Raw genomic sequence first — 24,264 nt, forward strand, 5'->3', positions numbered from 1 at the left:
ATAACGTGCCACAACACATTTGGCGCAACGAAATGTTTTGCACTCGGACTCTAACGCTTTCGTTGCGAATTACTGTCACAATATTTACGTTTGAAAATTATATTAGCCCTCCGATCGCCTCTTTAAAATGGTCGTTCACCGAATAAAAATAGAATTAGGCTGGGGAAAAAAGGAACTTACCAATAAAAAAACCAGCCGTCAAATTTATATCAAATTGTGTTGTAAAATTAATTGTTTGTAATGATGTGAATGTGTAACATAAAATTATATCATCACAAAAGTAGCAGGTAAACTTCAAGAGGTAACAAATAGATTAAAAACAAGTTTTGGGAGTTATGGGTCAAGTAAGCAGGTACCACGATTCTAAGAAAGGGTGTAATACACCGGATGTAACTCATCTTTGGTGCAATAAAGTCCTTTTGTTAAACGCTAGATGGAAAGTTACATGGCCTTGTAGGCAAATTTAACTAAAAACAAGATATGGGGAAATTTCGAATCGTAACTTATTTATCACACATAGATTCTAAACTGAAGAGCTTTCATTAGCGTAATCCCGCTCCGGCAAGATAGGTAACCCGTCCCTTGTTTCGGGGTTTCGAGCCTACAGATGAATGTCGAAGAGAATCACGGAATTAGGTGTCCTAGCACAATTTTGACTACAGTTTTTACCACCCCATGTGACTGCTTCATTCACGGAGAAAATTGTTATTTGCAAACAACAAGTCAGTACATACGTCAAACGAATCTGTAATTTCCACATATTAACATAAAATGATCAAAACTTATATGAATGTTACTTCAGGGACAAGACCAAGTAATCAATAAACATAAATTAAGCAGGAAATATCAAAGAAGGGCGGCAAATGAGACAAAAGAAAATAGATCAATTGAAAAAGATGATGGAAGAAAGGAAGAGAAAGGGCAATGGGATAAGGACTAATGGAAAGGATCGCAAAACTATGCTTAGGAACAAAATAGAAAGAAAAATGAGAAGGTAAGAAACAATACAACATTAAAAGGATTAAATAAGACAGAAAAAGGAAAACAGAGAGAAAGCAGGGAAGAGTGGTTAAAAGAAAACCTACAAGTGGATGCGAACGTAAAAGAGGCGAGAACAGAATTGAAATAGGGGGAAATAAGGTAATAATCGCGGAACTAACATATCTGAAAACAAAGGGGGAAATTAAGCGGGGTAAGTGAAAGTTGAAGGAGCCAAACGAAATAAAAATGTAGAGGACGCTCAATATGATGTCATGGGTCTGGTAGAATCCTGGATAGAAGGAAAGAATTTGGAGAAATATAGAACAGGATATTAAAGTGAATATACATATAAGAACCAAGGGTAAAAAAAGGACAAAGGATGAAGAAGTAGAGAAAAGAAGAAAATGAAGAATCTGTGGAGAGGAAGAGGACATGCTATGTAATGCACAGAAGTGGAAAGCACAAAGGGCAGCAAGAGTGAAGTGCTGGAAGAGATATCTCGCAAAGTATGTACAATAAAGTGAATTTGTCATGTTTTATTTGGAGCCCTTCCATTGCAGGGACCCAAGGGCATCAACATTTATCATTACACCACTGCTTGTTGAGCAAAACAACGTTAATAAAGTTAAAAAGTACGTATATTTACAATATGTAGATACAATAAAATAAGATTAAAACAAGTACCTTACACTAGGCTATACATGTATTAGACTGTTCAATTAAGCATAGTATGACGATCATAAATATTACGTCGTTGTTCTTTAACCTGCCGTTTCCATTTGTCTTGTTGATGTCCAACTCTATTCAATACATTCCCTCGTACACTCATATTATGAGACATAGGACCCCCCACACCAGCTGCCGTTTCATCCTATACAGACTAGATACCAACGATTCTATACATTAATTAGATTACCTCTTCATTTGTATGTTCTTGATAATTTCCTTTGGCGCGTTTATTCAATAGCGGATCCAAGATAATCAAGAAAGCCATATATATTACCAGGATCGAAATAACCCATATAACGATTATGACCACAACTTTAATAATGGTAACGTTACGATGCTCATATTTACATTCGCAACGGGGGCAGAACTCGTTCTCTCGTCCTTTGATCTTGTCACCGAGCTTTGGCACGATCACCCCATCGCAGTTACTAAAATAGACAAGTAAATTTAAGGTTGCATCTATCAGTCATCTACCATTTATTTGGTGGCACATTAGCGATATGAAAATTACGAGTGTTCAACGTGACATCTGTACTGTTTGTTACCAGCGCAATACTGGGACATCCGCAAATACATCGAGTGTTCTCATATGCTTGACCCTAGAAAAAGTTACTTGTAATTACAATTATTACAAGCAAACGTGACTTACGTGAACAAGAACAATTGACACGACCAAGGGCAGAAAAACCGTAAACATTGGCGGCCACATTTAAACGCTGAAGGTATAAATTGTGTCAAATGAATGAAATATTGAAGGTATATTTACCTTTGAGTAATTACTTTGTGATAAGCATTGTATGTGGCACTAACAGCTGACGCTTAATCACCTACTGGAGTTGGCAAGATGACTTCTGAAAATGAGAAAGTTGCTTTGATTACTGGCATTACAGGGCAGGTAAGTTTTGTTTTCTCAATGATTTTTGCTTTGTGCACCCACCAAAATCCGTGAGACAATTATCATTAATTTATTACTTTCGTATGAGTATTTTGACGTTTACAAATGATTTGTATTTGACAGATGACGATGACAGGATTTACCTGTTCGGTAAAGTAGTTTTCTACTTTTTTGAATCAGTTACGTCCGTGATCAGGTTCTCATCATTTATAAATACATCTGTACGAGAAATTTTATGAATCAATTGTTCATAATTTGCTATTTTATTTCTATGTACCTAAAGCACATGGCAACACACCTTTGCATAGCTTCAAAGTTGCTTATCAGTACATATCATTTATTTTGTTAATACAATACGATAACGATACCAAACACCATTTAACTATCAAGTGGGCGTGAAAATCGTGTACTTTTACCACACAGTGCGTTTCAACAAAGTTTGCAACTATTTTTAACGTTCTTAGTCAGTTTTATACAGGGTGTTACGTCCAAAGACCTTTGAGAAAGTAAAGGAATTCTTTATTTGTCGGCTATATTTTCTTTTTATCTTGACTACTCCCAATGCCTACTACCCAAGTGTGCAAGGGTGAATGCCTACACAACCCCATCCTTGCCTGGGTAAGTTTTTCCCACTCTTCCTACAACCACCATCCACAATTAAAACTAAGTCTCCGGCAGATTTTACTTTTCGCTCCGCTTCTTTAATTTGTAAACTACTTTGTCCTTCGCGTTAGAGTTGGAGTATAGTCTTACACCCATCTACTCCAAAATTCATTTACTAATAATTCCTTTGCCCTTCTCCATTGTCTTCCTGATATTAAATCTTGTTCGCTAATGACGTTCCGCGGTCTTCCGTTATCTGAATAAAGAACCTTTGGACATCCTCTTCTCTTCTATTACGTTTTGATCGCTATCAAACAACCTTCCGTGGACAGTCGTTTATTAGGTCCAAATGTATTGCCCTAGGTATTAATTAGCAGTGCTCGATTTGAGGAGGAACACGGTGGAACGACGTTTCGGGACCTCTCGCTCTTTTAAAAATAAAAATAAATCGGCACTAAGAGAGGTAATGAGATCAGTACTAGAATTTTTTGTTAGTGCGTAAATTACGAATTTGCGTGAAGTCACTCACCCCATATTTTCAAAATTGACTTTTATAATTGTCTGAAATCTTTTTAAGGGCTATAAAAATTTCTAGAACATAATGAAGAACCTCCAGAATTCTACAATTGCAAAACTTTATAATAAATACTTAAATAATTGAGGTCCAAAAACCATTGCGGTCGATGAAGAATCTGTTTCTTCTTGAGTGCACCCACGCGTTTAGCTGAAATGTCGTTATTACACCCTCTAAGGACCTAATTCTGTTTTATAGGATGGTTCATATCTGACTGAGTTTTTACTAAGTAAAGGATATGAAGTGTATGGAATCATTAGGCGTTCCAGTACGTTTAACACTTCTCGAATCAACCATCTGTACGATGATAAATATAAGCACAGTGGAGGAAAGATGCATCTTCTCTATGGTGACCTTACCGATTCCAGTTGCCTCGTGAAGATCATCAAAGAAGTACTCCCTCGTGAAATTTATAACTTAGGAGCGCAGAGTCACGTAAAGGTTTCCTTCGACCTTAGTGAATACACGGCCGAAGTCGATGCGGTGGGCACCTTAAGGCTTTTAGATGCGATACGCACATGCGGCCTGGAGAAAAAGGTGAAATTCTATCAAGCGTCTACGTCCGAGCTCTATGGCAAGGTTCAGGAAATTCCTCAAACAGAAAGCACGCCTTTTTATCCAAGATCTCCTTACGGTAAGTATTACGGTCTAGAATGCACTTCGCCGTACAGCCTCTTATTAATAGCTTGCGCTAAGTTGTATGCCTATTGGATTGTCATCAACTACCGGGAGGCTTACGATATGTACGCTTGTAATGGAATTTTGTTTAACCATGAAAGTCCGCGGCGCGGTGAGACATTTGTTACCAGAAAAATTACGAGGGAAGTTGCCAAAATCCATTTGGGTCTCTCAGAGTACGTCGTTCTAGGAAATTTGGACTCGAAGAGAGACTGGGGCCACGCGAAGGACTACGTAGAAGTCGGTATTCACCTGCGTTTTCACTATGATCAGCTTTTTCGTAGGTAATGTGGTTGATGCTCCAGCAGGACGCTCCCAAAGATTACGTGATTGCGTCCGGACAAACTCGCAGCGTGCGGGAATTTGTGGAAACCGTCTTTCGCTACATTGGGAAAGAAATCGTTTGGGAAGGCGAAGGCTTAAACGAAATTGGAAAGGAGAAGGATACGGGAATAATCCGTGTTAAAGTGGACGCGAAGTATTTCCGACCTACTGAAGTGGTACGAAAGGAAAGATTGGAAGTCTTGTGTCATTTTCACTAACTCTTCTGTTTCAGGACCTACTGCTTGGAGATTCTAGCAAAGCCCAACGGGAATTGGGGTGGCAAGTGAAGATTAAGTTTGAGGAATTAGTTAAGGATATGATGGATTCGGATATTCAGTTGATGAAAAATAATCCGTTGTCATAATTTACAAATCAATGATTTTCAATCTGCAGTTTAATTCTATTTATTTCCACTTCATTTTTATTATTATAGGTACATGTGGTATACCCTTTCAAATTACTATAAATGCATCATTTTGCAATCAAAGTAATGAAACAGTTGAGTACCGAGTTAACGTTTTTTCTGGTATACCAATAAACGAGCGCTTTGTGCAAAAAGAGTCATCGGAACGTATAAACCAACGCACCTATATAGTACCTCCTAATATTTGGCTCTGAAACTTTTCATATATTTGATATTATCGGTTACCCTTACCATAGACATATGAGCATAAGTTGTGATCTACACTACCCAAGTCGACAGCTCCCGCGCTAACAAAAAGCGGGAAAAACACGAACTCGGAACACCAGATAGTAATACAAACCTCTCACTGAACAATGGCCGGATTCCCTACGGTGCGAAAGGTAGGTTGCAATCACTTAAAAGTGTAAAATGAATGAAAATGCCGACTAGAGTTCCTACAAATTTAGACAGAATGCATTTAAAGCCAAAGAAATACTCATCTGATAAAAGAACCTAGGCGAAGAAAATTCCGAATCATTGTTCACAGAGGGTAAATATTGGGGAGAAATCTGGAGCAAGAGGTAACATTAACACATTTTTCGCCTGTGCAGAGGTAGATGCCGAAGGGATAAAAATCTATTGCGGCATTAATCCCGAAATATCTAGTTGAAGGTTATGTACCGTATCCTAGACCTTCAGATACCTTCTGGATTGTAGAAGGTCCAGCTAATGAAAAATGTATTTCACGTACTTTACGTAAGAGACTTCGAAATGTTACCTATTATTTACAAATGGAAAAGAAGTGCAGTCCCTTTGAAATCTATAGTGAGCTGACCATTTTGGCGTATCAAATGTTGTATTAAATTAACGTCAAATTTAAATTAGGTATTCAAATTCAAGTTATTTCCTCTGATTGTAATTTTTGTATATTGCAGTTGTGATGTAAAAGTTAATTACACTAAAAAAAGGCAGATTAGTACACGAAGAATTGAAGTCGCTAATCAATCCAAATGATTTGGTATGAAGTTCATTCTGTACTCGAAATGGGAAGAGAGTTTATAAAGTTAGAACAAACGGACTCAAAACAATATAATTAGGTACATGAAGTGTAAAAAAAAGGACAGACACTACGTGTTTCGACTTAACATCATCTTTAGGTGTTCTCTACAAGATGGAGGTCAAAATTGAAAAGAACATAATTATATTATTTATCTCAAAATCACAATTAGCACACTTAAAACTTAGACACTTTTATGTTTCAAAACGTGCTGTTTAAAATGGGTTTTAATATTTGTCCCATAATCACAATTGGCACATTTAAAATCCTTAGAAAGTTTATGTTTTAAAAGATGTCGTTTCAACAGGTATTTATTATTTGTCCCATAATCACAATCAGCACATTTAAAATCTATAGAAACTTTATGATTTAAAATATGTAGTTTGAAGCATTCTTTAACATTTGTCTCATAATCACATTTAGCACATTTAAAATCCTTAGAAACTTTATGTTTTAAAAGATGTCGTTTTAAGTTGCCTTTAACATTTGTCCCATAACCACAATCAGCACATTTAAAATCCTTAGAAATCGGATGTTGCAAAAGATGTTGTTTGAAGCATTGTTTATCATTTGTCTCATAGTCACATTTAGCACACTTAAAATTCTTAGACCCTATATGCTTTAAAAAATGTCGTTTGAAGTCCCGTTTAACATTAGTCCCATAATTACAAGTAGCACATTTAAAATCTTTAGAAATTTTATGTTTCAAAAGATGTTGTTTGAAGTATTGTTTATCATTTGTTTCATAATCACAATTAGCACATTTTAAATCCTTAGACTCTTTATGTTTTAAAAAATGTCGTTTGAAGTACCGTTTAACATTTGTCCCATAATCACAAGTATCACACTTAAAATCCTTAGAAACTTTATGTGTTAAAAGGTGCTGCTTAAGATGGGTTTTAAAATTTGTCTTATAATTACAATTAGCACATTTAAGATCCTTAGAAACTTTATGTGTTACAAGGTGTCGTTTAAGATGGGTTTTAACATTTGTCTCATAATCACAATGACCACATTTAAAATCATAAGAAACATTATGTTTTAAAAGGTGTTGTTTCAGACAAGATTGAGTATTTGTCACATAATCACAACTACCACATTTCCACAAATCCATAGAAACATTATGTTTCAAAAGATGTTGTTTGAAGTAGTATTTATCGTTTGTCTCAAAATCACAAACAACACATTTCAAATCCTTTGAAACTTTATGTTTTAAAAGATGTCGTATGAAGTTGCGTTTAGCATTTGTCCCATAATCACAATCAGCACATTTAAAAACCTTAGAAATTGTATGATTTAAAAGATGTTGTTTGAAGCAACGGTTATCATTTGTCCCATAATCACAATCAGCACATTTAAAATCTTTAGAAACTTTATGTTTTAGAAGATGTTGTTTAAAGTTGCCTTTATTATTTGTCCCATAATCACAATTAGCACATTTAAAATCCTTAGAAACTTTATGTGTTAGAAGGTGTTTGTTCCAATAAGATTTATTGTTGGTCTCATATTTACAAATACCACATTTAAGATCCTTAGAACCAGTATGAGTTAAAAGGTGCCGTTTAATATGGGATTTAGAATTTGTTTCATAATCACAATGAGCACATTTCAAATCTTTAGACAGCTTATGTGTTAAAAGGTGTTGGTTAAAGGAATATTTCTTGTTTGTCCCATAATCACAATGAGCACATTTAAAATCGTTAGATGCTGTTTTACACCGAGATAAAAGGTGATACTGAAAGTCAGAGTGTTGCTGTACTTCTTCGTTATAAGGAGATTTAGTACCAATAGTAATTTCGTCCTTTACTGTCACCAAAATTTCGTTCCTTACTGAAATGTGCTGTTCCTGAAGAAAGGAATGGATTTCTTCTTCTCGTATTGGTTCGATTTTAATGAGCGGTGTGTCATTATTGCCATCCATACCTAATAACAATAACTGGATAAACATGTTAAAAAATTGTTCAGGTTTTGGTTTATCAAAAATCTATTTTGGTATTAAATAATACAGGAGGGAGAATACTGGGAGATTTTCCTACCTGAGTGTTGAATAAGACAAATTTCACAGTCTACACACAAAGCACACACTACACTTTTTTGTGTCGGCACAGGGCACTTTGATGTTTGTTACTTGTTACGCCATTCGCCAAAGGTTACTGCGCATCCGGTTACGAGTTAAATAGGTTGGTCTTAACAACGAGGCGCGCAATTTAAATTGAATTGCGCTCCAAGAAAACATTTGTATTCTTAGCGCATTTTTGAAAAAAACACGCCATTATATTCGTTATGGCCGACTGAGATCTCAGCAATTACAATAGCTAGAGACTTCAAATTTTCCCTAAAAGCTTTTTCTGCTCTAGTCTATGTCGAGTTAGATTGCTCATGAGATAGGTAATTTAAAACTTCGCTAATTAAATTCTGATCGGCATTACAACTTGTTTTAAATTATCTCATAATGAAAATTTCCGCCTCAAAGACAACGGAATGATCGATTTGATTGCTGTAGTAGGCGCTTTAGGATTGCGAAATCACGTACTCCTTAAGGCGAATTTACACGGGGACAGTAACTAAAGCAAGTGACTAAAGCAAGTTACTAATTTTTAGCACATACGCATTTAGTATTTGTCTACACTAGTTTAGGTCACATTTCATTTAGTAACTAATTTAAAATGGCAGCAACTGAAAGTGTAGGTCTTCGTGTCGCAGTAAACCAGTGCATTATAGTACTATGTGACGAAATTATTGATCTAATAAGACGCGAACAAAACAAAAAAAGGCGTATGTGGGTTAGGAAATGGATAGCTCGTCGAAGCACCCATGGATTTTCTTCTATGCTGCTGAAAGAATTATCTGAGGAAGGTTTAGGAGAATACCGAAATTGCATGAGAATGTCTAAGGAAGCATTTGACATATTGTTAGCCAAGATTAGTCCTTTTATCACAACATGTGATACAATTATGAGAGATGCAATTCCGGCAAAGATAAAGCTAGAAATCACATTGACGTATTTAGCAACCGGAAATAGTTTTAGAACTTTACAAAGGTAGTTTCGAGTTTCCCGACCAGCCATTTCAAAATTTATTCCCAAAGTATGTGACGCAATATATGTCGCACTGAAGGAATACATTAAGGTAAGTATTATTTTATATTTTTATTGTTACAAGTATGTATGATACAATACGATGTACATACGATATGATATGTGTATGAAGGTACAAAAAGTTAGGGATTATACTGAATAGCTGATATCGCCTGTGCCACAATATCACTGTAACTATTAATACCTGGTTCAAAGATCATTGTATTATGATCTTTGCCTGGTTCTCCAAATTGATGTGAAGAAAATGATGTTGATGGTTGGAATTCATGCGTGTCTGAATATGAAGGCGATGGTGATGCTATCGGCGTTGTAGACAAAGAACTATGAAGTGATTGAACAGGACGCAAAGGTGTGCCAGACATTTTTTCAAGTTCTTGGATTCTAAAATGTGTTAGAACTGATTGAATTTTTTCTTGGGCCAATAAAGCACTAGCTGTGCTTAATTTCATTAACTGTGCTGCTACACATTTACCAAAAACCAGAAATTCGTTTTCCACCAGAGGTTCTTTATTCACATCTTTTGCAATTTTTTTCAGATCATGAATTGCTGAAGAAACTTGTTCTATATTAGATTTCCTTTTTTTACTTTTTGGAAGTTCAAAAGCAGCGATGCTTTGTGGGTGACTCTGGCATCCACTTGCCATTATTTTTGCTTCCCCATCTTGAGCATTTCCGGAAGGAGAATCCTGATCACTAGCGTCCGAGGTCTCATTTGGCGTTGAAGTTGCAATCTTAAAACCATAACGCAATTAATAAAATTAATAAGAGATTACGTAGAATATTGTTGGATAATTTTTTTTCTAGGTACCAGAAAACCACACACAATGGCAAATAATTGAAAATGGTTTTCGTCAACGATGGAATTTTCCACGATGCTATGGGGCAATCGATGGGAAACATTTCAATATACGGGCACCAGCTAACTGTGGTAGCGACTATTTTAATTACAAGGGAACTAACAGCATTATTATGATGGCCGTTGTGGATTACAATTATTGTTTCACCTACATCAATATTGGATGTAATGGAAGACAATCAGATGGAGGGGTTTTTCTCAATTCATTATTATACGACGCTTTGGAAAATGATTTATTGCCAGCCGATGGGTTTATAGTGGGAGACGATGCTTTCCCTTTAAAAAAATATCTCATGAAACCGTATTCACGGATATCGCTTACCAAAGGTCAAAAAATTTTTAACTATCGTCTGTCTAGAGCGCGGCGTATAGTTGAAAATGCATTTGGTATCCTTGTGAGCAGATTTCGAGTGTTTGAAAAACCCATGTCATGTTTACCATCAACTGTAGACAAAATCATTAGAACTTGTTGTGCGCTCCATAACTGGTTAAGAACAACGTCTGCAAGCAATTATATGCCCAGGGGATCTATAGACGAGGAGGATATCGACAATGGTTGCTTTACACAAGGGTCGTGGAGAAATGATAGTACCAATATCCCTCGATCCACCTCCGGAGGCACAAGCAATCATTCTTCTAGATATGCACGACAGATAAGAGACATGCTGTGTGATTATTTTGTGGGAGAAGGTGCTGTTCCGTGGCAAGAACGGATGATATATTGAATATTAATAGATATGTATTGACGAACATATGTTAACACTTATAAAATACTGTAATTATGTATCGAAATGTACTTACCGCTAAATTATCTTGCGTAGGTCTTTTATTATCCAGACAATGTAGAAATGCGTGCATTTCTTGGAACCACTTTACGTGAGGTGTATACACGCTGTCTGCACTAGTTCCCGATTTCTTAGAATCTTTGATTTTTTTTAATTCTTGGGAATATGTAGATCGCAAAGCCTTTATTTTGTTTTTGATTTCGCTAACACCGAAACCCTCTATTCCCATTACCTCTTCAAGTTCTCGGAATGCTGCTTCGCGAGCATTTCTATTTTTATATATTACCGCCTTTGTATTCCACAAGCATTCTCTAACCCTGTACTCCTGCACGAATTTTAATGTAGTATCTTCGTTCCAACGTGCCAAAGTGGACATTTTGTAAATATATACGTAATTTCAATTTCAACAATGACTTGTTACTAAAGAAAAGCTGTTTACATGTGCTAAGTGCATGATTTAGTAAAGAAATGATGTGGTGGGAGTACCTACTGGCTTTAGTAAATAGAATACTCTTCTATCTACTGGACTAAAATTTCCACTAAATTTCCTACTGTCTCAAGTACTAAATCGGACGTTTACACGCAGCCAGTCGCTAAATAAAGTAACTTGCTTTAGTTACTGTCCTCGTGTAAATTCGCCTTTACTTTCACTTATGATTATGTGATTGACGATTGCTAAAATCGTGAACAAACTGAAATAAGTTTTATGATAATTTTACCGATCACGAATTCCTAATCTATACCATTGATTAATAAGTTTATTCCCATTTCATATCATTACAAATGTTGGGTCAATATTGGGATTTCCGTGGATTACCCAATACCCACATATACAGTGCTATTTATTAAGAAGTAGACATGTCTACTTTTAAATGACAAAATCGCTTCTGAAGGGCGCCTAATTTTATGCAACCAAAATAACTTCTTAAAACAAATAAAGATCTCGCTAATTTGAATATTGCTGCCATTGAGATAATTGCTTTGGCTTCCCTATTTTTATTTTCGTTTGTGTGTGATGTGTTCAGATTAAGAAAAAGTTCTCAATTTGTATAATAATATTTCTTGTCCAACTGGCTTTATACAGAAGACATGGGATACGTCAAGTGCTGGTGCCGGTAACAGTTTAAGAAGTGTAAGAGATTTATGTTATAAGCCAAAGCAACAATACAAACTAATTAATATGACAGCCAGATGTTTATTTGTTTTAAAATAGTAAATTATATCACAAGTCAATAATGATAGCTATTATTTCTCCAGGAATATTTACGAACTGAAGCCGCTTCAGGGGCGAGGGAGTCAAATTCTCGAGCATTTTAACTCGTCACCCTCGAGAATATAAACAACACTACTATAGTATGCCCTTAATACATAAATAACAATAAAATATGTCATTTTAAGTTGCATTTAACATTTAATATCCTTAACTATGTGTTAAAAGGCGCCGTTTGAGGTGTTGTTTAAGATGGGATTTAAAATTTGTATCATAATCACAATGAGCACATTTAAAATCCTTAGAAGCTTTATGTTTCAAAAGATGTTGTTTGAAGTAGCGTTTATCATTTGTTTCATAATCACAATTAGCACATTTAAAATCCTTAGACTCTTTATGTTTTAAAAAATGTCGTTTGAAGTAGCGTTTAACATTTGTCCCATAATCACAAGTATCACACTTAAAATCCTTAGAAACTTTATGTGTTAAAAGGTGTTGTGCGAAGTTGCCTTTATGATTTGTCGCATAATCACAGTTGGCACATTTAAAATCCTTAGAAACTCTATGTGTTAAAAGGTGTCTGTTCCAGTTAAATTTATCGTTTGTCTCATAATTACAAATAACACATTTAATATCCTTAGAACCTGTATGTGTTAAAAGGTGCCGTTTGAGGTGTCGTTTAAGATGGGATTTAAAATTTGTATCATAATCACAATGAGCACATTTAAAAGCCTTAGAAACTTTATGCGTTGAAAGGTGGTGGTTAAAGTTAGTTTTATTGTTTGTCTCATAATCACAATTACCACATTTAAAATCCATAGAAGCTTTATGTTTCAAAAGATGTTGTTTGAAGTAGTATTTATCATTTGTTTCGTAATTACAACTAGCACATTTAAAATCCTTAGAAACTTTATGTATCAACCTGTGTCGTATGAAGTTGTATTTAGCATTTGTTCCATAACCACAAGCAGCACATTTAAAATCTTTAGAAATTTTATGATTTAAAAGATGTTGTTTGATGTTACTTTTAACATTAGTCCCATAACCACAATCAGCACAGCTAAAAACTTTACACACTTTGTGTTTTAGAAGATGTTGTTTAAAGTTGCCTTTATTATTTGTCCCATAATCACAATTTGCACATTTAAAATCCTTAGAAACCGAGCTATAAACTTTATGTGTTAAAAAGTGCCGTTTAAGGTGGGATTTAAAATTTGTCTTATAATCACAATGATCACATTTCAAATCTTTAGAAAGTTTATGTATTAAAAGGTGTTTGTTAAAGGAATATTTCTTGTTTGTCTTGTAATCACAATGAGCACATTTAAAATCCTTCGACACTGTTTTGCACGGAGTTAAAAGGTGACGTTGAAAGTCAGAGTGTTGCTGTACTTGTTCATTATAAACAGATTTAGAACAAGGTGTACTAATGGTAATTTCGTCCTTTATTGTCACCGAAACTTCGTTAGTTACTGAAATGTGTCCCTGAAGAATGGAATTGATTTCTTCTTCTTGTTTTGGTTCGATTTTAATGAGTAGTGTATCATTATCTCCATTGACTACATTCATACCTAACAATGTTATGTTATACATAAATGTGTTAAAAATCAAATACAAGGCGAGAGCCTAGGGCAACCAGACATCACTTACTTTCTTGAGTTAACAGAATTTGTTCTGCCACCAGTAAATTATTTGGTTGTAACATTGTTTTATTAATAAAAAAATAAAAATAAACAAATGGTAACAATCTTTGAATAAAGAAGCCAGAGGAAGGAGTGCTTGTTATAGTTTAATACATCAAGCAAAAGTGGTGTCAAATGGCGAATTTGATTTCCTGTTAACCATAGGCGTCCACAAAATGATTACAAAAGGGTCATAAAAAATATAGAAATATACAAGTCTCTTGTTGTGTTTTCATCTTGGTTATATACCTTATTCTTAAGTTCAAATACACATTGGCTACAGATTTTGCCAATTGGTAATTGTGATTGTACTCACAAGGACTTGACGTGAACAAAGGATTACAAACAAAATAACTCATTAAGCCCGCATGACATGGAGCAATAAAAATTGCAATTGCATGCAAGTTGCAAGAAAAATTGCGAAAGGCATGCGCAGTTCAAAGCCAGCTGATCAATTGCTGCAAGAGACTTGCATGCAATTTTTATAGGACCGGTGCTATTTTTCTTGCATGAATCGTGCAATTCTAGGGATCAATCTAGTTGTTTTTGTGGCACCAACCTAGTAAAATACAGCGGCGGCAACTGTGATGCTGAGAGACGCACTCATTACTTGTTTTTACTAATCTTATTTATTCTTGTAATTTATTCATGTTTCTTCAAGCAATCAAAATTTAATTTTCATTTGAGGTTAACAACTTTGTTGACAAATCCATATGATTCTTCTGTTGGCAGACATGTGGCAATTGAAATAGAATTGCACCATGTCAAATACCATGCAATGCTGCATGCAAGGATTTGACCTTGCAATTTCTTTCTGCAAGTTCTTGCGCGTTGTATTGCTCCATGTCAAGCGGCCTCTTACTTAATACTAACAATTTGTTAATTTTTGCACCACACAGTGATTTGATCACCTTTTCAGTGTACATACAAAGCTTTATAGTGTCTGTACTTGGATACGTTAATCCACCTTTGTCTTTAAAGGTAGTTAGTCCATAATTAAAATTTTTTTTCGCCTATTAAATTATTAATACAAGTTTCACATTTTAAACAATTATAAGTACTTAATTTATAGCTGACAAAGCCACTGATATAAGTTACAACTTCTTGTGAATATTCAGTAAGTTTCATTATAGCCTGGCCTTGTAAGATCTCATAATCATGATCACAATTTTTAGTGTCACTAACTTCTTCATTACACATTACATCATTGTTAATAACGCTCACGGAATTACTTGAAGGAACATTTAAAATATTAAATTGTTCTAATGGAATACAGTTTCCCATACCACCTTCACCACATGTGTTTACCATTTCAAACACCTGCACTCCAGTTTTTTTTCCTAGAAATGCGTGAAATGTAGGGAATGGGCGATTTTCGATTTCGAGTGGTTGTTAGGGGTTTTAAGGCGGCTAGGGACAGGCCATTCAAAATTTAAGCTGCGCCTACGCAAATAATTATATAGGCAACCAATCGTGCAATTCGACAAGTTTCACCAGGCATAAGTAAGCTACCTGCAAATGACCTCATCTTCCTACAATAAAACCAGATTCCAGACCCTCATTATCGGCTATTCAACAAAAGTAACTGATTTATGGAATTTTAACTTTCTCCTGATGTTTTATAGTTTTACTAATACTGGAAACCTTTGAATATAGAATAGGAAATCAAAGCTGAAAGCTCTACATACCTATATAAAAATATTACTAATGTATTACTTTCTAAGATATCATTCCTACTTACTTCCTATATAGGGATTTACAATAATGACTTTTGAGATTTGGACTTGGGTAATGAAGGGAACAATTTCCGAAACAAGAAAAACTGGTCTTCAATTTTTGTGGTTCATAGCACAAATTTATTTAAACAATTATCACAACCGATCAAACTACGGCCCCATAGATTTCTTATATTATGATAACGATTTTCACAGGTGCGCGGATGTAAGAATGGTATTTTTCTTCAATTAGATGAACAGTTTTCGATATTTCGCATGGCTTCCGCAATGTAGCCCGGTATTTCCTGCGTTTTCAACCTTCCCCCCATTTATCAAATTATATATCTGAATTCTGATCTAATTTACAACAAAATAAATGACTCATTTTTCATTACAAAAAATGTTTTAATAGATTTTCGGAAATTTTCCAATTCCAACACGCCATTCGCCTGATGGTTTACGAAAATAGTTTGTTTGGCTAGCCGTCAAACCTACAGTGGAATTATCAAAAGCATAGGTAGATTAAAAAATTATCAAAGTCCTCGTGTGGGATCGAAGAGAGATCAGCGCATTTTTGTGTGGCAGATCAGTATTGTATTAGCCACCATCAAAAAGATCTTATCGCAAGCTAACACATTCCCTTTGTCGGTACCCAATTCCTAAGTCAACTACCCCTCGCAGACGTGCGCCTTGTAAAATGAGGTTAACCCAGGAAAAAAACAAATTTTCGCCACGCAGTTATTGTGTCCGTTTACAAGATCTTTCCAACGGCACCATTTTGAAAACAATCTGAAAACTGATGGTGAGTAAAAACTTTAAACTCGAATTGCGGGTGAGCGAGACGTCGGAAGTGGGTACCGAGAAAGGGAATGTGGTGGCCCCCACTAAGATCTTACTGATGGTGGAGTAAAACTTCAAACGCAAATTGGAGATGCACGGGACGTCGGATGCGAGTACCGACGAAGGGAATGTGGTAGCTTCGACAAGATCTCACACGAGGACTTTGACAATTTTTTACTAACGACATGCTGAAATAAAAAGTTATCACTTGTAATGCTTGCTATTTCCGGAAACTTTTCGAGCTCACAAATATTTGAACTTTCGCAAAATATTCGTGAGCAAGAAAAAAATTCTATTCAAGCACTGTGGTATTCGGTAAGAAAATTTCACACCATAGTGACCCTCAACGAAAAAGTGACGTTTTAGGTCAAAACATTATTACCTTTTTACATCAAAAAATTGACGATAAATTCCTTGGTTGCCATGGAAATGTGACACGAAATCCGCATTTCATTGGTGGACAAAATTGCTGGTTGAAATTTTCGTTGAGATTTGTCACCTAAAGTATGTAAGACACAAGATTATCAATTTTTGTATGAACAGTTTTTTAACAGAGCTGCTAGATTCAAGAAGGTGCCGACAACAAACAATTCGTTATGTTTATCTATAATAGGTACATCGTCCAAATTGTACATAATTTTTATGTAATCGATATTATTAAATTGCTTTTTGATAAGTAGGTAACAATACACCTACATCAAATGTATGAAAAAAATGTATGAAACGGGTCTAAAAAATTAAAACGTTGTTACTCCTGAATATTACATTTATTGACGTACAATATTTTTTTAATTATCGGTCAATTATCGTTGGTACTAATAGACGAATAAATGGAAGGCATTGAGATTCTTTTGTTACTGGTCTAATAAGGGTCATAAACCATTGTATATAAGTATAATGGTCATTAGGTGTTAATATTTTCCAGGTAAAAGTGCTACCTGAGTTGCCTATCGTCATTGTATGGAAGGTATTGCATTTCTTCCGTCGCTATATTTTATATAAACTTTTGAGTAAAAATTACGTTTTATTTCATAATATGAAGCAGTTCGTAATATATTTTTTTAATCCACTTAGTTACTAAATAAATTGTGCGGATTTACTTTTTAAATATTTTTTTTACTAAGGCCAGTATTCGCGTTCTTAGTAAATTCAAGATTATCATTTATACACGACTTAAATAATTTTATCAAAAAAATAAATCGCTACATTTAATGACTTTCTATATCTCTATCAATTTCCGATAAGACCTCTAGTTAGAATTAATATTTGGGCTTTCAAAATTACTCAAAAGTTTCGACTTTTATTGCAAATTTCAGTGACCATTGTGTGTTGCCTATCCTCTATCCCTAGCCCCCTTTAAGGCCTGCAACTTAGCATGCATAGCTGCTTATATCTACATAAATTGTTCAAAAGTATCGTAGACCGCACCATGGAATACGTTTTCCACAATGTGAATGCTTTAATTTCCTGTGATAGTTCGCTAAAGTAAATTAGCACTACGTTCTCTGAAAATGAGTTGGTTTTTTTCTTGATCCTCCACTCCAAAAATTTGCTGTATGTTTGTTCCTACACTTTTGGTTTGTCAGGAAGTAAATTGTTTGCGTGTTCTGCTTCCGCGGTGATTTCCGGGGGAGTATTTGAAAGTTCCATTAAATCCTCACTGGCCACTGCTATTCATTTTCGTGCTACCGGCCCTTAAAATTCAAAATCTGGCGCAAGCGTAATTAAAATTTTGACAGTTTAAGAATTGTGCTTTAGGATGTCCTGTATTAGATGTCGCCACATGTGCTTATTCCATCACAAGAGCTAGAATGAAATTATTCCACTTTACTAGCAGAGAATAGGCGATATTCTGTTGTTCAAAATGAAGCAAGTATGACGTCATTCTAAGGTAGTAGTAGAAAAAGAATATTCTCGCATTATTTTTGGTAATTTTTTTCATTTTCGCACGATAGTTTGAGACAGATGGGATTGTTTACAATTTTATTGCAGTATAACATTTTGAAACAACTATTAACTATGCATTACACGCATGCAAACACAGCACTAAGAATGTTTGATGTACTTTTGAAGATACCTGAAGTAAACTTTGGGTACAGATCAACAAAACTAATCACAATGAAGCATGAGACATCGGAAGTTCGGTGTCTCCAATTTTTAAATTTAAATGGTTGGTGTTATTATTCCGTGCTTTCGTTCTCCCAAATAGAATTGCAACACTTTTTTTGTGGATTTATCTTAGATTAGTTGCAAATACAAATCCGCCTAAAGCGTTTCAATGGAGCACAGCCACAGACATCAAAAAGAGACAGAGAAACCACTCCACTCCAAAGATATATGGTGACAGCCATACCCCCCTTGTACAGATAGACAAGAAAATAATTTGCATATAACCAATATGACGGCAGAATGTTCACTGAAAGGAAAAATACCACTCTTGACCAAGTAAAATTTGACAAGGGATAGAATTAGAAATACCATAGAAAACATCTGCATCCTCGGGTGGCAAAACAAAGAACTATTGTAATAACAAATCTATAACACTTGGGTGCCCTCTAACGGCACAACAAAGAACTAAGGTAAAAGAGCTCTAGTACAAGAATAATTTACATTTAACACTAGAATGCCCGCACCGGTCAAATTGACCGTTCCCGAAATTGTGCCGCACGCCTCTCCTTAACTATCGAGGTTATAACAATAAGTTTTTGTAAAGACTTCATAAATTGTTTTTGTGTATAATAAGAAATACTTTAGATGATGGTTTTATTAGAGTAGAGATGTTTGAGCTCCTCGCATCATCTCCTTGTGCGCTTCCAGTAATTGTGTTGAACGAGCTTCAGATATGTTCGTCGTTGAATGTTGATGAAATTAGCACTGTAGGCACCATGAAACGTACAAGAAGAGAAATTCCATCTGATGTTTCCAATTAGAATGGAGACCTATATTCTTCACTAATTTTCAAAGAGGATAATGGGGCCACCCCCACTGTAGACCAGGGTAAAAGAAACAAGAACGTTCTACTATTGAGTACTCTGCATTCGTGTGTGACAACCTTGGCTACCGCAAAACGTTTACCGGAAAAAATTTAATGTTGCAACTCTACCAAGTACGGCGTCGATGTGGTCGACCAAATGGCACGAAAGTATAGTGTTAGAACCTCATGTCGCAGATGGCCAGTTCACGTGTTTTTCAATATTCTCGACTTCACGGGAATCAATGTGTATATGTGCACAATGTAAAAAATCGCTATGTGCAAAGTGTACTGGCCAAGAAATGAGAATATGTACGACATACATTCAAAGTAACTGATGAAGTTATAACCTTCAATATTTTTTAGAGTTATCAAACACGTAGCAACAAGACAACCCAACAAAACTCCGTTTCTTGACGCTCCTTAAGTCACGTATCAAAATTTGACGCGGAATTCTCTTATCTCAGATAACAATTTTCTACGAAAAACACGCAGCTTTTTTCCCGTTAAAATGCATTCGTATCGCTAATAAATTACATCAACCTTTCAACAAAAGTAATCACTTAAATAATTTAACAAAGAAAAATTGATAATAAATAAGCGATAAATTGCCCTACGTTTAACAATTCTAGGAAATAATTTTTTACAAGGAAAAAAAGCCACTTGGATACAACTAGACACGCAATAATAATTCCGTGCTTAAACGTAAAACCCCACCAAAGTAATTAAATAATTTTAAAAGAAAATTTGACTAACGTTATTAGTTTAGGCGTCTGGATCCAAACCTCAACGTCCACATCGGTATTGTTTACATAGCAGAATATTAAAAGGATATTAAAATATCACAGGCAAACGAATATTGTTGTGTAAATAACGCCATGTGGGCGTTTTATTTGGTATCGTCACCCTGTATATATTGCATTTCAATTGTGCGCGTCCCAATGGCGCCTGACCAAGCGCATAGTGCAACTCCAAAGTCAATGACGATATTACCTTTTCGATGACCCCGCATAAATATTTCTCAAACCAGATAGTACAGACGATGATAAAACCTACTTATTTCGTGTTAATGTAAATAAATACAGAGGGTGACATTTACATTGGTTTAAACTTACCGTCCTGATTTTGCTTAACTTCAAATCTAAATTTCCCTGCAAAAAAAATGATGTAAATTGCTTCACAAGAATTGTTACGAAACTATTTCCTGAATGCAGTGTCTCGTGTTTTAGCACTCAGATTAATCTCTGCGCTAATATGAGCACTATACAATTACACATTGTAACGCAACTGTTTTACTGAATGCCAAAGTAAGATCAAAGTGCATGTAAAGTAGATGTCATATTGATTCTGGGTTTCCAAAGCAATGTAAATATACGGAAGTTTTGCTTTTCGTTTAACCGCTAAGTCCGGTTTGGGCGTTTATTTTCATTGTCTGATTCTGTTAGATTAAATCTTGGGCGTAGGTGTCAATTTCTGGATCTTACTTTCGTTAGTTGAACAACATGCGTTGCAGTGTCTTATATAACCGTTAAAATGTTAACTAAAGGAAAATGTGCTTGCTATACGTGAAAAAAAATTAGAATATCGCCTCCGTAATCAACTCGAAAACAGTGTTGAAAAAAAGCACAGCTTTCGTGCGAGTGTTTGACTTGGACTATAACAGTTACACGAATCTGATCGGCACACTGTGCATTATACGAGATGCTATTGTAATTATTGCACATGGTATAAATGGGGGGGATTTGCGCATAATGCCTGTTCTATCAGTAGGATCATAGGATTTGTGGACTCTAGGATGATCTACGGTTTAAAATTAAGTTTTTTCGTCTAGAATTATTTACTTAGTATTTGTAAAGTTTATCTTATGTTTTTCTCCGCTCGTTTGCGATAAGAGTCGTTATCGCGACGTAAGCGAATTAGTTTTAAGATAAGAAAACACAGAACAGAAAACATTAATTTGTTAAGGAAGTGGAGGCGGAAAGAGACATTGTTTTAAATAGCAGAGGAAGATGTTAATTGTTGCTTTTTTTGTGGTGGAATCGTAACAGTTTGTGGTGGTGTATTGCCGTATTTGAGTGTATTTGTAAAGACAGTCTGTCTTGTTTAATTGTAAAGTTGCGTAGAAGCTAGAGTGAATTTTCTTTACGTCATAATAAAAGTGAACGTTAATAATAATAATAAAAATACACTGACAAAAACTGAATAATGACTATAATAAGTATTACTTGTTTTAAACGTGATAAATGAGAAGTGAGAAGTAAAGCAACTAAGACTACAAGTTAATTACTAACATATAAATATAATATGATGACTAAATAAACAAACCTAGTCATAAAGCAAGATTAGTATAGCGTTGCTCCTAGGTTACTAAATAATACTAATCATTACAATGTGTTTGTACTAAACGTAAAATGTACGCCTGAGAATTGAAGTTAATATCACAACTATGACCTACTGCATTGAAATTGAGAGCCATTGTAAAGAATGGACCTTTACGAAGGAGGTTAGTATTGGGAGTGGGGTACACAAAAGTTAGAGGACATCTTGTTCGATATGATGGGACCAAGAATTAATAATAAGCTGAGATAAAAGGTCCGGACAATATCGTTATCAATTTTGAAGTTAAGTCGAGTTAAGCGGAGGCGTGTTTGTACGTTTATGAAAAAGTTTTTCCAGTACCCACTAAAGGGAACTTTTCCACCATCAAAGGCCCAGTACTATAATTGTAATTACATCAAGGTCAGTGTCATCTAAATCAGTGCAGTCAACGAAGTAAGAGGTTACGAAGTATCATCAATTTGTGTTTGTCATTTATTGCAACTGGCAGGTACGATCAGAAATTGCGGATAATTAACACTTTGACTTCTTTTAATTTAATTCGTTCTATCGATCGCGTGTTGTTTGATGTTTGTTTTTCTGGCCCTGAGCCCCTATTTTTCTTTAAGCTTATTTGATTAAGTTATGTCGGATAAAATGTGTTTCATCTGTAAATGGTTAGTTTTGTGATAAACACGTCCAAATTACGACTCAGGAGATAAGTTTTCATGTTAAATTTTTCCATAATGTACTCGGAACTACATCAGACGTTAAATTTCTTAGGTTTTGTTAGTAGTAGTGGTAGTGTTTAATTGAGCTAGCTGGACATGCGCTTGGTGGTTCTTTAGTGACCGTTTGGCATTGCACATATCATTTCTATTTGGCGCCCAACGTGGGGCACATGCATTTTTTATTTGGGGTCCAACGTGGAGCATGGTTTTATAATGTATGGTGGACAAATGATTGGAAAAAAGGGCGGAAAAGTGATAGCGTTTTTCATGGATTTGAAGGCAGCGTTTGACGTAGTGGAAAGGGAAAATGATGGAAGATGGAACAATAAACAAAAAGCTAAAGAACAGAATCAAGCAATTACATGGAGAGACAAGAATGAGGGTAAGGAGTCTAAAGTGTACTGGAAATGTACAGGACCGAGACAGGGATAGCCGAACAGCAACAAAGTAGTGGTGAAACGCCCCTGATAGTGCCTACCAGGGACGCATTCCCACGACAGTTGGCTAAATCCTGGGAGGGGCGGCGACGCCAGGCATATGTCAAAAGTATCAAGGATCAAGAGATATGGGGTAAATATTAAGACAGGGTCAAAATGGAGGAATCGTTGTGGGGAGAAGGATCCTGGCACAGTAACAATGGCAACAGAGGAAAAACAGATGAAGGAAGTGATGGGAAGATTGGAGAGGTACTGGGAAAGAAAAGGAGTGGTTTAAATGGCGAAAAATCGAAGATAATGAGATCTGGAAAGGGGGAAGAATGAAAAGGGAGGTATAATGGAAGTGGAGGGAGGAAAGAATATAGGAATAGGGTACTAGATGCAACGAAATAACGGGGAAAATGCTCAAATAAGGGAACTAAGAATAAAGGGAGAAGTGGCGATGACATAGGTGTGGAGAATACGAGAGAGCAAATTCGTGACTTCAAAATAAGAATACATTTCTGAAGTAATAGTGCAAGGGACCCTGATCTATAGAACGGAAGATAATGGGGGTGGAAGGAATGGAAACACAAAGAAGGTATTACAAATGGGTGTTAAGGTTAAACTGAAGAACACCAAATTACATATTAGAGAAGGAAACAAAAATGGAGAAGATAAGGATAGCGTCGGGGCGTAGGACGATAAGATTTTAGAAAAGCAGTAAAAGTGAATTAGTGAAAGAATGTTTGTCAACAAGGCTGAATACAAAAGGAAATGGGAGAACGAAGAAAAAATATTATTAAAGAAATGGATACGGATGGGCTGAGGTCGAAAGGAGGCGAGAAATAGGGGAAAGGCTGGAAGATGAACTTACAAAAAGGAACCCAGATAAACAAGCACAGCAACAGCGAGTGAAAATCGAAAACTCACGAGGAAACAGTGGCTACACAGAGCTGATAGAGGACTGGTGGCCGAAATAAAGGGAATATATCAAGATAATAGCGAGATTTAGATACTGAACGAGGAGGGAGGGAAGGGAAGTGGAAAAAAGAAGAAGGCATTTGTGGAGAGAAAGAGGAAGATATAGAGCACATGCTATGGGAATGTAAAGAGGTGCGGAAGCGAGAGCAGAGGTGAAGCGCCGGAAAAGGAGAGAAGCATGATTTTACAAAAAAAGGGAAGAAACACAAATTTTCTTTTTTGTGTACTTGATTTCTGGTACAGAGTTTTTACCAAATGGCGTTAATAAAGATCATTAATTATACGGTCGAAGTTGACAATTTTGTTTTATGTTTATGTCCTAACAAATCAAGGTGAGAAAATTTAAAATTTTAAACTTGATTTTAATTACATCAAATTTGAATGATCATTAGGTGTATGAATAGGGGGGCTATTGTA

The 24,264-nt window shown here is 35.5% G+C and overlaps 4 protein-coding genes and 1 long non-coding RNA gene across 6 annotated transcripts; 1 reads left to right on the plus strand and 4 right to left on the minus strand.

Moving 5' to 3' along the window:
- Positions 1-1,601: 1,601 nt before the first annotated feature.
- Positions 1,602-2,618, minus strand: LOC116159739 (uncharacterized protein CG1161-like). Its single transcript, XM_031472814.1, has 5 exons — positions 2,477-2,618; positions 2,360-2,426; positions 2,185-2,309; positions 1,898-2,138; positions 1,602-1,852 (listed from the first exon to the last, which is right to left on the minus strand). The coding sequence occupies exons 2-5, from the start codon at positions 2,417-2,419 to the stop codon at positions 1,697-1,699; spliced, it is 582 nt and encodes a 193-aa protein (XP_031328674.1). The 5' UTR covers positions 2,420-2,426; positions 2,477-2,618; the 3' UTR covers positions 1,602-1,696.
- Positions 2,470-5,176, plus strand: LOC116159738 (GDP-mannose 4,6 dehydratase-like). 2 transcript variants are annotated; one of them, XM_031472813.1, is made up of 5 exons: positions 2,470-2,605; positions 3,981-4,416; positions 4,468-4,700; positions 4,745-4,960; positions 5,017-5,176. In XM_031472813.1, the coding sequence occupies exons 1-5, from the start codon at positions 2,555-2,557 to the stop codon at positions 5,146-5,148; spliced, it is 1,068 nt and encodes a 355-aa protein (XP_031328673.1). In that variant the 5' UTR covers positions 2,470-2,554; the 3' UTR covers positions 5,149-5,176. The 2 variants fall into 2 exon arrangements, with proteins under 2 accessions (XP_031328673.1, XP_031328672.1); XM_031472812.1 differs by having other exon boundaries at positions 3,981-4,700.
- A 2,935-nt stretch (positions 5,177-8,111) lies between these two features.
- LOC116159433 lies at positions 8,112-8,398 on the minus strand. The gene is made up of 2 exons (XR_004142985.1): positions 8,281-8,398; positions 8,112-8,167 (listed from the first exon to the last, which is right to left on the minus strand). It is a non-coding gene; the product is annotated as an uncharacterized LOC116159433 (long non-coding RNA).
- A 987-nt stretch (positions 8,399-9,385) lies between these two features.
- Positions 9,386-11,368, minus strand: LOC116160149. The gene is made up of 2 exons (XM_031473288.1): positions 10,999-11,368; positions 9,386-10,072 (listed from the first exon to the last, which is right to left on the minus strand). The coding sequence occupies exons 1-2, from the start codon at positions 11,356-11,358 to the stop codon at positions 9,464-9,466; spliced, it is 969 nt and encodes a 322-aa protein (XP_031329148.1). The 5' UTR covers positions 11,359-11,368; the 3' UTR covers positions 9,386-9,463.
- A 353-nt stretch (positions 11,369-11,721) lies between these two features.
- On the minus strand, positions 11,722-13,999 carry LOC116160148 (gastrula zinc finger protein XlCGF46.1-like). Its single transcript, XM_031473287.1, has 2 exons — positions 13,843-13,999; positions 11,722-13,763 (listed from the first exon to the last, which is right to left on the minus strand). Exons 1-2 carry the CDS (start codon positions 13,895-13,897, stop codon positions 12,403-12,405), a joined length of 1,416 nt encoding a protein of 471 aa, XP_031329147.1. The 5' UTR covers positions 13,898-13,999; the 3' UTR covers positions 11,722-12,402.
- Between the last annotated feature and the right edge of the window lie 10,265 nt (positions 14,000-24,264).

Source organism: Photinus pyralis, unplaced genomic scaffold (genome assembly GCF_008802855.1).
Source record: "Photinus pyralis isolate 1611_PpyrPB1 unplaced genomic scaffold, Ppyr1.3 Ppyr1.4_LG1, whole genome shotgun sequence".
Taxonomy (NCBI): Eukaryota; Metazoa; Arthropoda; class Insecta; order Coleoptera; family Lampyridae; genus Photinus; species Photinus pyralis.

What these genes read in the sequence shown, in the direction of transcription:
- LOC116159739 (XM_031472814.1), bottom strand. Translation starts at nt 2,419, where the DNA reads ATGTGGCCGCCAATGTTTACGGTTTTTCTGCCCTTGGTCGTGTCAATT. An exon ending in AATGTGCCACCAAATAAATG is followed by an intron (nt 2,139 to 2,184) that starts GTAGATGACTGA and finishes TGTCTATTTTAG; the next exon opens with TAACTGCGATGGGGTGATCG. An exon ending in AAGAACATACAAATGAAGAG is followed by an intron (nt 1,853 to 1,897) that starts GTAATCTAATTA and finishes TAGTCTGTATAG; the next exon opens with GATGAAACGGCAGCTGGTGT.
- LOC116159738 (XM_031472812.1), top strand. Translation starts at nt 2,555, where the DNA reads ATGACTTCTGAAAATGAGAAAGTTGCTTTGATTACTGGCATTACAGGG. An exon ending in ACGCGAAGGACTACGTAGAA is followed by an intron (nt 4,701 to 4,744) that starts GTCGGTATTCAC and finishes GCTTTTTCGTAG; the next exon opens with GTAATGTGGTTGATGCTCCA. An exon ending in ATTTCCGACCTACTGAAGTG is followed by an intron (nt 4,961 to 5,016) that starts GTACGAAAGGAA and finishes CTTCTGTTTCAG; the next exon opens with GACCTACTGCTTGGAGATTC.
- LOC116160149 (XM_031473288.1), bottom strand. Translation starts at nt 11,358, where the DNA reads ATGTCCACTTTGGCACGTTGGAACGAAGATACTACATTAAAATTCGTG. An exon ending in CTACGCAAGATAATTTAGCG is followed by an intron (nt 10,073 to 10,998) that starts GTAAGTACATTT and finishes TATGGTTTTAAG; the next exon opens with ATTGCAACTTCAACGCCAAA.
- LOC116160148 (XM_031473287.1), bottom strand. Translation starts at nt 13,897, where the DNA reads ATGTTACAACCAAATAATTTACTGGTGGCAGAACAAATTCTGTTAACT. An exon ending in AATTCTGTTAACTCAAGAAA is followed by an intron (nt 13,764 to 13,842) that starts GTAAGTGATGTC and finishes TAACATTGTTAG; the next exon opens with GTATGAATGTAGTCAATGGA.